The sequence below is a fragment of the Martes martes genome, assembly GCF_963455335.1.
Source record: "Martes martes genome assembly, chromosome: 8".
Taxonomy (NCBI): domain Eukaryota; kingdom Metazoa; phylum Chordata; class Mammalia; order Carnivora; family Mustelidae; genus Martes; species Martes martes.
The window spans coordinates 58,637,276-58,648,353 of NC_137895.1; the positions used below are offsets into that span (position 1 = coordinate 58,637,276).

An 11,078-nucleotide genomic window follows, 5' to 3' on the forward strand; every position below is an offset into this window, starting at 1 on the left:
CTAGCAGTGTAAACCATGGGAATTTGAAATTCAAAACTGCTATCATTTATAACAGCAATCCATAAATTGATTACTTGGGTATGAGCCAACAAAAATATGTGCGTAATCTATATGTCCACCAATTAGATTGGATAAAATCCAAAAACTGATAACACCAATTGCTAGTGAGGATATAGAGCATCAGGAACTCTCATTCCTGCTGTTGGGAATGCAGAATGGTACAGCTACTTTGGAAGATAATTTGGCAGTTTCTTTCAAAGCAAAATATGGTCTTACCATATATTCTAGCATTTGCCCCTCTCAGTATGTGCCCAACTTATTTGAAAATTTATGTCCACACAAAGTCCTGCCTATGAATGTTTGTACCAACTTTATTCGTAATTGCCCCAAACTGAAGCAACCAAGATATCCTTTAATAGGTGAATAGTTAAACAAATTGGGGTACATCCATACAATGGAATATTATTTATCAATAAAAAGAAATGAACTATCAAGGCATGAAAAGACATGAGTAAACCTTATATGCATATTGCTAAGTGAAAAGGCAGCCTAAAAGGCTGTATGATTCCTACACGTGACATTCTGGAAAAGGCAAAATGGTTGCGATAGTAAAGTGATCAGTGGTTGTTGGCATGGTGGGGGAAGATACAAATGTGGTGCATGGGGGATTTTTAGTGTGGGGAGAGTGTTCTGTGCAAGCCTGTAATGATGCATATGCAACACTATACGTTTGTCAAACTACTAGAACCTCCATGAAGACTGAACTTTAATGTATGCAAATAGAAAATAGTTTACATGATCAGGGGATTCCAAGATAGAATGTGGACTGTGAGCAAAGAATCTTTAACGGTATTACAAATATATGAAACAGCCTCCTTGAAGGAGGTAGGAAGAAAGGTGCTGACCTACATAACATTATAAATGAGGGTCGGCTGGGTGCCTGGGTGGCTCAGTCGGTTAAGTGTCTGCCTTTGGCTGAGGTCATGATCCCAGGGTCTTGGGATTGATCCCCGAGTCAGCCTCCCTGCTCAGCGGGGAGTCTGCTTCTCCCTCTCATCTGCTCCTCATCTTGCTCTTGCTCCCTCTCTCTCTCTCTCAAAAAAAAAAAAAAAATCTGTAAGCGAGTGTGGGCTGTAAAGCTAAAGATACAGGAAAATGCACATGAGCACTATATAGGCGTTGATAAAGTTGTTTCCCATGGTGTAGGTAATAGTTCTGAGGGCGCTGTGTGTGGAGTCTGAATGTGAACAATGAAATGGGTGACAGATGTCGGTGCTTGGTTTCTCACTGTTGAAGTGGAAGTTTACAGGTAAAGAAGGGGAGGGGGCTGGAATGATCCATGCAGTAATGGGTTAGAGTTGGAGTCATCAGTATTATGCATGTTTAGTCTAATACAAATATAGATTGCTAAATGTGGAATTATTAAAAGATGTGTGTGTATAAATGGGTTAGTGTACGTACATAGATTTCCTTGCTAGGCAGCAGAGAGCGCTGGAAACAAGACCCCACAGTAGCAGTGAGTACACCTAGCACCAAGATTTTGGGTTCTAATACCATTCTCTAATAAGAGGAACTAGGGCTCCTTAGAGAAATGGCTTATTCTAGGACTAGAGCAGAAAGCATATAAGATAAACCTGGAGCATTTGGCAATACCAAAGGAAGTGCTTTAAAAAACAAAAATTCTCCGTGATGGAGGTATGTCAAAGGGATATAGGGAGGAACTGAAAGAGCCCCGAGTGGTCAAAGCTAGAACCATTTGAGCAATGAAATAAAGTAATATTGGATTATAAAGCCAAGTATAAAATAAATATCTTTGAGTCTGTACTGATATAAATGATTGTAAATAAGCAAATGAGAGGAGACAAATCTCCCATGCAAAAAAAGCCCACATAATTTATGATGTTATTCCCCCTAAAGGTGATAAATTATAATTCCTCATTCCTTAAGTGTGGGATACACATAAGGGCTTCTTCCCAAGGTGGACAGTGTAGAAAGTAGGGAAAAGAGAGTGACTTTGCAATAGAGAAACCCAGCAAACACGACCTCCCAGGTGCTTACGGTCAACATCACTGGTGGTAGATCATGTTGATGGAAGGTACACTTGATATGATATGGTGAGAATGGCACTTTCCCTCTATGGTCTTCCTCCCCAGAAACCCAAAACCCCAGTTAAATCATGAGAGAAATGTCAAACAAGTCCCAACTGAGGGAGCTTTTACAAATTACTCGACTGGTACTCCTCAAACTGTTAAGGTCATAAAAATAAGGCCAGTCCAAGAAACTGACACAGCCAAGAGGAAGCCATGGCAGTATTATAAATGTACATATCAGAGTATCCTGGATACGATTGGCTTTTAAGTAAAACTAAGGAACTCTAAATAAAGTATGGATTTGGGTTAATAGTAATATATCTATCTTGGCTTATTAATCATAACAAATGCACAAATGTTGTTAATAATAGGGGAAACTGGGTGTAGGGCATGTGGAAACTGTACTAGCTTGATGTTTCTGTAGCTTTACATCTGTTCTAAAATTTACAGTTTATTTAAAAATAAGTAAAATGACATATTCCTCTGAGCCACCTGTCCAGTTTTGTTACCTGAACTGGAATGAAACTCAAAACTGCTTTCCCTTTTTCATTAGTCAGTTAAAGATGGGAAATATTGTAGTTTGCTTTTTCTTGGTAGCTGTGGCCATCCATCTATCAACCAGCTTGATCCATCCACCCCATCCATCCATCCATCCACCCATCCATCCATCCATCCACCCACCCATCCATCCATCCATCCACCCACCCATCCATCCATCCATCCACCCACCCATCCATCCATCCATCCACCCATCCATCCAGAATTCATGTATTGAGCCTTGAATGTATGTCATGCTTTGGGGATACAGAGTTCCTAGAAAGATACCTGGTTCCTAGAAAGAACCTGCCCTGAAATGTTCTTAAAATACATAAAGAAAGGAGGACAAGCACATGATGTGCAGGCTGTTGTTACTACACCAGGGCTCTAATTGCTCTCATGATGGGGTTCTGCTCTGCTCCTCCCAAATATCTTAGGAGAGTCTCCTCCCTTACCCTAACTCTAGACTCTTTCAAAGGAGTTTGGCTCTTTTGGTTAACTTTAAATTGTGTGGTTTTTTAAGTGACTGTACCTTTTTCTTAGGCCTCCAAATGTAGCCTTGGTCTTGTAATAATCTCTTCTAAGATGCGTGGAAGAATTTAGATGAAAGCTGGTGTTGTACCCAAAAGTTTTCTAATGATTCAGAAGACAGTGTCACACCTTAGGAAATTACATCTTGGTCTCATTGTGAATTCTTTGGGGATGTTCCCCTCCCTCTTAACATCTGTTTGGAGGCTTTGCTCTCATCCCCTTGATTGTCTTATTTCTGGTGCTGTGGGGATCAGGCCTTGCTTCTGTGGTCTCATTCATTCACTCATTCATCAATCAGTTTAGCACATGCCTACTTCAGGGCCTTTGTACTTGGCATTTCCCTGCTTGTGGTTCTTTTCATAGATGCCTTTCATTCAGTCTCTATTTGAATTTCAGTCTTGAGAGATGCCTTTTTGGTAACTGTTTAACTATAGCTGCCTTTCCCCAACTCCATCACTCTCTAACTCGTTGCATTGCTTTTTTTCATAACACTTCTCTCCACCTGACATTTATTATATATTTGCTCATTGTCTTTCTCTTCTAGAAAATCAGCTTACAAGGGTAGGAGCTTTATTATTTTGTTTAGTGGTCTCTTCTCGGTATCGACAACAGTCGAGGACATAGTAAGCACTCAGTGGATATTTGGTAGATGAATGTATGCGAGACAGTTAACGTCTCCAATTCTTCAGTGGGCCTGCAGACGCCCCTCTTCCCAAGGCTTCTGATGACTTGCTTTCATAAATCCGAATTTCTGTCATGTATTTACAGATTGAAACCCTACCTAGGTCCTCAATCCATTTATATTTATGAATGCTTGAGAGTTTTCAAAGTGCTTTCACATAGATTGTAGCTTTTAATTCCCTGTAGGAATTAAAGCTATGAAGCAACTAAGAATTTTCAGATGAATTTTATAGACATGAAAGTTTGGGAGATGAAACCAGATCTTCTGACTTGTAGCTCATCAAGTGATTACTCAGAATTTGTGTTCCACCTAGAATGTATGCTTTTGAGGTCAAGGGTTGGCTTATTTGTTGTTTTATTTTCCACTGTGCCTTACACACAGTGTATTTACTTAAAGGTAGGTTGATTTGAATCTTTCCATCCACAGAATAGCTGTAGAAGTATTTTTTCCATTTGAAACTAATGGGGAAAGTTTTAACCACGTCTTTCCCCCACTTCTATTGACCACTTCTTTGATGGACCTGGGGAGAGTCTCAGAGGTCAGCCTTAGCTATGGTCCCACAGTCAGTGGGCTAGGGCTGTGAATTGCACAGGACTCGCTTGGGAACCTTGTTTATATTCAGATTCTGATTCAGTGGACTAGTATAGGACCCGACAGTCTGCATTTTTAGCAGGTAGCCTGGTGGTGCCCATACTGTGCTCTGTGGTCTGCATTTTGAATGTTTCAGGGGTTGGTAACCACATGGTAGATGGAATCTCTGTTTGGCTACCTGACTTTGTCACCCTAGGTAAGTTTCTTGGAGACACTATAGCCTGTTGGTTCAGCTGTATTATTTTGGTTAGAATTCTACCTCCCTCACTTAACTGTTACCCCAAGCAGGTTATTTAACCTCTCCGTATCTCCATTTCATCTTTTAAAATGGGGATATTAGTACTTACCTTATACAGTTGTTGTGAAGAGTGGCTGAGTTGCTTTTTAAGTACCTAGAACAGAGTATAGCACATGGTTATCATTTCTTTGTCTCCTTGTGCTATTCTGTTAAACTACATCAACAGGTTTAGGACACATGTGAGAAACAAGAGACAGAAAGTTGTTTAAGGTGTTTGTAGGTTATGAAATAGCATGACATCTTTCGTGAAACTCCTAATCTCATTGGAAGACAATGCTTTACTTAAGGAACAGCGCAGTACAAATCATTCTTCTGGTGTTGTCACAGCTGGACTCTTACTTCCCATCAAACACAAGAAAATGAGGGGAAAATGCGTGGGCACTGCAGTTTTATAGTAAAGTGTTGTGATGTATGATATTAAGCACAAAGCATAACATTGTTCTATTCATCTCAGTTATGCATTAAATAAACCACCTTGATTTTCATTGATGATGTGGAAATATGGAGGCAGGGGCCCCAAGAATCTGTGAGAACCCAATTGGTACTTAATTTCATTCATTTTCTAGTAATTGGGGGGGTGAGGGGTGGGAAGTATGGGCAGAATTATTTCAAAGAGAGATTTTGTTTTTCCTTTTTCAAATAACTAACAAAAAATAAAGTTGTAAAAAAAAAAAAAAAAAAGGGGCGCCTGGGTGGCTCAGTGGGTTAAAGCCTCTGCCTTCAGCTCAGGTCATGATCCCAGGGTCCTGGGATCGAGCCCCGCATCGGGCTCTCTGCTCAGCGGGGAGCCTGCTTCCTCCTCTCTCTCTGCCTGCCTCTCTGCCTACTTGTGATCTCTGTCTGTCAAATAAATAAATAAAATCTTTAAAAAAAAAAATAAAATAAAGTTGTGCTCCTCAGGAAAAAAAAAAAAAATTTACATAGCTCATTTCTTTCACTGACTAAAAAGTGTAAAAATAAGTTTTAATTAACATGGAGGGTTTTTTTTTTCCTTTTCCCTTTTGTTTTAGGATCAGATTTTATTAAGACCTCTACTGGAAAAGAAACAGTAAATGCCACTTTCCCGGTAGCTATAGTAATGCTACGGGCCATTAGAGATTTCTTCTGGAAAACTGGAAACAAGGTATATTATTGCCAGCAAATCTTTCTTTAGAGTAAAGAGAATGTTATTTATAATACTAGTTACAGCCACAAAAACTGTCTTTATATGCAGAAGGTGTGAATGAGTTACCTTTATGAAGATAAATGTTTAATTTACCTTTCATTACAAAAGAACACATTCATGGAGAAAAATGTGCGATTAACAGAAAGTGAGTGTGAGTGTGGGAGTAAGTATGTGTGATCAAGATGTAAACTCACTTTATGTGCTTTTATTAACTGAAGACAATTTTATCACTGACAAGAGATTCCTAAATGGGTTCTTTAACGAACTAATTCTGCTACAACACAGAGGCTTTCTGGTAAGGCGTTGGCCAGCGAAAACAGGTTAATGCAGAAATTAAACTTCCTTGAGGAATGGAAAGAATTGCAGAGTAACATTTATTGAATGATAAGCTGTGGTGGTGATATGAAAAGTATGCAATATAATGGGAAATAATCTTTTCCTGTCATTATTGAAGGACACACATAAATTGGTTTTTCTGTTGGGAAACCCCCGGTCCAGAAAAACTTATTACTTTTAATAATATGAGGTGAAGAGAAAATTCTCGAGGAGATGAACTTATTAAACAAAATAATGAAATGCTGTGAAACAGCAGGGAAAAGGTAGCTAGACGTTATATAGCTCTTGAATTAAATATCCATTTTTGCGTTTTATGGCAGTTGGATGTGCTCTTTGGAAGACTGTTAAGCTGAGGAGGGTATGTGCTAGCTTTTGTCAGCTTTTCGAAAAATAATACATATTTTTTGAAACATATGAAGTTAAAAAAAAAATGCGTATGAGGTTTTTTTAAAATGAGTTTGGGTTTTCCTTTTCACTTCAAGTTGCTTGTTTAGCTGCAAATTATCTCAAAGGATTTTTTTTTTTTTTTTTAAACATCACTGGTGAGAAAGGTAGTTTGGTTTTCTTTTCTTTTTGTTTTTGTTTTGTTTTGTTTTGTTTAATGAGACTATCCTTCCTCAGAAAGCATCTTTTAAAACCAATCTCTGGATTTCTGCCAGATGGAAACCCGAAAAAGACCTTTAACCCTTTGCCAGTTAGATGTGATGACTTCATATGTGACTGTGTCTTCGGTTCTTTTTGGAACTGGAGACCGTTTTTAGAATGTACTAGGTTTGAGAGGAAGTGAACTCCTTCCAGAATTTTCTCCTTCAGAAAAACTTCCTGTCTTAAAAAAGCACAAATAGGAAGCTACTGTGACCTTACATATGACAGTTGACTCCATTTGAGCAACCTCTTCTTTTGGTTAGCCTTTCTGCACTGACCCAAGTAAAAAAATGTTTAGCCGTTAAAAAAGAGGCTCTATCTTTGGTCCCCTCAGCTGAGACCGCTACCCTTCGTTTAGACCGGTAGTTCTTATTTTCTGCGAAAGTACAATGAAATAAATGCGAAGCCTTTTGTGCTTGTAGATGCCTGGGCCCCTCATCCCTCGCACTTCCAGAGGAGAAGTAATCCTCAGGCATCTATATGTTTCGGAAGCTCTGTAGTCAGGGTTAAAACTCACCATTGGAGACACAGTCCTGCTGTGTTCTCAACAAACATGTTCTGAGTAGTTAACTGTGTGCCATGTTACCCTCTGTTAACAAGGATGCAAATGAACGAGGCGCTTCCCAAGAGAGCTCATGACAACAAGCAAAGAATTTCAATAAAAGTTTGAAGTGCTCCCTGTTCTAGGCCAGAGTGTAGTAAGAAGGGACTCTTTGCTGCCTCTCAGTGCTTGTTTTTAATTGTATGGGCCTTTTCCTCAGGTAATAAACAAAGTTCATCCCAGTTTTATTAGGAAACAGACAGATGCAAGTCCAATCCCATTCATTTGAGTTAATGTTTGATTTCGCACAGTGAGGACCTGTCTATGTATCTGCAAATCAGGAGCATCCTCTCAGGTTGTTGACAAGTTGCCTGGGCAGCCCTTACACTGTAAACTTTCTACATCATTGATTTAAGGGGTGTGTTAAAATGTGATGGGCCGTCTTCCAGACCATGATTAGTGTCACTCTGAGCAGCAGAGGTTTAATATTTCATAACTGATTTCATTGCAGATTTATGTTTTCCATATTCTCTCCCTTAAAAAAAAAAAAGGATAAACTTATGCTAGAACCTCTCTTTAGAAATGTTGCCAAACAGACTTGCTGACACAACTGAACTGTATGGAAAAATCTATATGCAGCACAGCCTAATTGACAGGAATGCGCTTATGATTAACATGTATGCTAATACCAGCTAATTGATTTTGGGGGCCTCTTCGCACTAGTCTCATCCTATGTATCTCGCCTACTCACCCCATGTCCCTGAAGTCTTTCAGAGCCTCCTGGGCTCCTGGGTAATAGGCAGATGGGGTTAGGATCAGTGGATGGCTGCTGCTTAGCTGTGTGGCAATGAGTGACTGAGGCAGGGAGACCAAACGAGAGACTGACTGATGGTAGTGAGAACTAATGAGGGTCTAAACTAAACCAGTAGAAGTGAGAGGATGAAGGAAGTGTGTGGGGGGTGGGGTGACATACAGAAGTTAAGGAGGGAAGATGGGGAGGACTTGACCGTTGATTGATTGGGTGTGGTGTGGTGGGGAAAATGGGGGCGTTCAGGTTAACCCTGAGTTTTCAAGCTTGGGTTTCTTATGGGACCATTCATTTATTGTCTCTCTTGTTTAGCATTCTTTTAGCCATTAACCCCATGTTGTGGCTACCTATTCAATCAATGGCTCTCAGGGTTCAAACGCCTGAGCTTTAGTTCTTGGGCTATGCTGTGTTTTCCCGATTGTTCCTGTCTGTAGATTCTCTCCTCTACTGGATTCAAGTTCTTGAGACAAGTAAATCCAGATAAGCAGGTTTTACTGTTTATAGAACACATTTATCCATTTCTAATGGACTCAGGGACATCATTTGTAAACATCAGATATTGGCTGAGTCGTGCTGTTTTATGTTCACCTTCAAAGACTACTGAACTGTGAAGAGCTCCTACACTGTCTTTTTCTACCGTGCTTATTTGACTGCTCTGGCTGCTTCATAGAACTCTTTCCACTTACGACTTAGAAAAAAGTCCCTACACTGAAGTTGGTGAAAATAACTGTCAGCTCTCCTTCCTGATTGCTGCCAGTTTGGTTCGTGTGGTCTCCCTGATTCTCTTCTCTTATTTTCAGTACATGAGTGTGTCTTTTGCATCTCGGGTTGAAGGGCTGAGAGGTGACTAGACAGGCTTACTTGTAGAAATCTAGGATGAATGGGCTTTTGTGATTTCTGTTTTCCTTATTTATTGACACCTCTCTTGTTTATCCCCAGTTCACAGCTATAGTCTAGGTGGTTGAAGTTTATGACTTTCCAATAAGTGCAATGTTAATGAGGGTTATTAACGCTCATTAGTGTCTCCTTAGAAGCAGTGACATTCTTTCCATTAATCTTGGAAAAGTCATTTTGTAGTGTGAATGGGCGTGAGTCAGTGATCTAAGCTCTTGTGCTGGGTGAAGCGAAATAGACTTTAAAAAAAGGGAGAGTTGGGGTGCCTGGGTGACTCACTTATTAAGCGTCTGCCTTCGGCTCAGGTCATGATCTCAGGATCCTGGGATTGAGCCCCGCACCGGGCTCCCTGCTCCGCACGAAACCTGCTTCTCCCTCTCCCACTCCCCCTGCTTGTGTTCCCTCTCTTGCTGTGTCTCTCTCTCTGTCAAATAAATAAATAAAATCTTTAAAAAGAGAAAGAGAGAATTGAGATCCTGTATTAACGCAGTACCATTTTTTTGTTGTTAAGGATTTTATTTAGTTTTGATAGGGAGTGAAAGCAAGAGTGTGCATGAGCAGGGGGAGGAGCAGAGGGAGAGAATCTCCTGCAGACTCTATGCTGAGTGTGGAGCCTGACAAGGGTATGGATCCCGGAACCCTGAGATCATGACCTGAGCCGAAACCAAGAGTTGGAAGCTCAACCAACTAAGCCACCCAGGTGCAGCCATGCAGTACCATTTTTTAAAGCATTCCAGTGATAATAAACCTTGTTCTCTTTCCCACCTTCCCTTGTAGGTAGGCTTTAAACCAGCAGGAGGCATCCGCAATGCCAAGGATTCCCTTGCTTGGCTCTCTCTCGTGAAGGAAGAGCTGGGCGATGAATGGCTGACGCCAGAACTCTTTCGAATAGGCGCCAGTACTCTGCTTTCAGACATTGAGAGACAGGTGTGTAGTAATCCATTGTCCTTGTGACAAATTGACAAGTGTGTTTTTGAGAAAGAAATGAAAAATTCCCTGTTGGGCTATGAGAACTAGAGGAAAAAACTCATCTGCTTTACCTCATTGCACCCAAACTTCTGCTTTCGTCCAAGCAAACTTTCACCTGAAGTGCGTTGAATGGAGAATCTGCTGAAATGCAAAATAATACGGGGCTTTATAATGAAACATGAATTACAATTATTATTATTTAATAGTATAATTATTAATTGATATATATGATACATGGTAATTATTAATTAGCCAAACTCTGATTTTCCTCACAGATTTACCATCACGTGACTGGAAGATATGCGGCCTATCATGATCTTCCGATGTCTTAAATCAGTGACCAGTTCCAGGAAAGTTCTTTATAGCAATGTTTAAAATGTGTTTTTCTATGTAATTGCGAAAATTGTTTGATTAAAATGTGAGAGAATGGATAGGTAACTGACTTTTTTCCCCTTAAAACTTTCACTGAATTTAATTCAAAGAGTGAAAGAAAAAAAAAACCAACTAATCCGTACATGGTATTCTTTAATTACTTGAAGATCTGTATTGTTAATTTTGTGAAGATTTTCTCTTAAAAATTTGGAGTGAAATATTAATGATAGCTTTGACAACATTAAATTCTAAGGAGAAAAAAAATGTTAAACTGCCCAAGAAACGTGCCTTAGTGAAAGAAAACGTGGCATCCTGAGCTGCTGGCCGTACTCTAATGACTTCAGGAGTCACTGACTTGGCACTAATTTCCTGCCAAGAAAATCTGTCTTTTGATTTTTGCAACAGATACACTCTTTTATTAATTGTTTTGCTGATGAAAACTCTGTCGTTGTTTCATGGTATTATGGCTATTGCATTTTTAAAATAAAAAATCCCTGTAGTTTATTTTTTTGAAAAAAAAAATACTTTGAATTATAATAATACCTACTAAAAAATGAATCCATTAAACATAGAGATTTTAGCAATGTCTTTCTGAATCTGTCTAATAGAGTCTGCGTAT

The 11,078-nt window shown here is 39.6% G+C and overlaps 1 protein-coding gene across 1 annotated transcript in view; it reads left to right on the forward strand.

Moving 5' to 3' along the window:
• Positions 1–10,677, forward strand: part of DERA (deoxyribose-phosphate aldolase) — a 121,871-nt gene extending 111,194 nt beyond the window's left edge. Inside the window, exons 7-9 of the mRNA XM_080810599.1 lie at positions 5,740–5,852; positions 9,896–10,045; positions 10,363–10,677. Coding sequence (XP_080666725.1) covers positions 5,740–5,852; positions 9,896–10,045; positions 10,363–10,419 — 320 coding nt within the window. The 3' untranslated portion in view covers positions 10,420–10,677. The remainder of the gene's footprint in view (positions 1–5,739; positions 5,853–9,895; positions 10,046–10,362) is intronic.
• Positions 10,678–11,078: the final 401 nt, after the last annotated feature.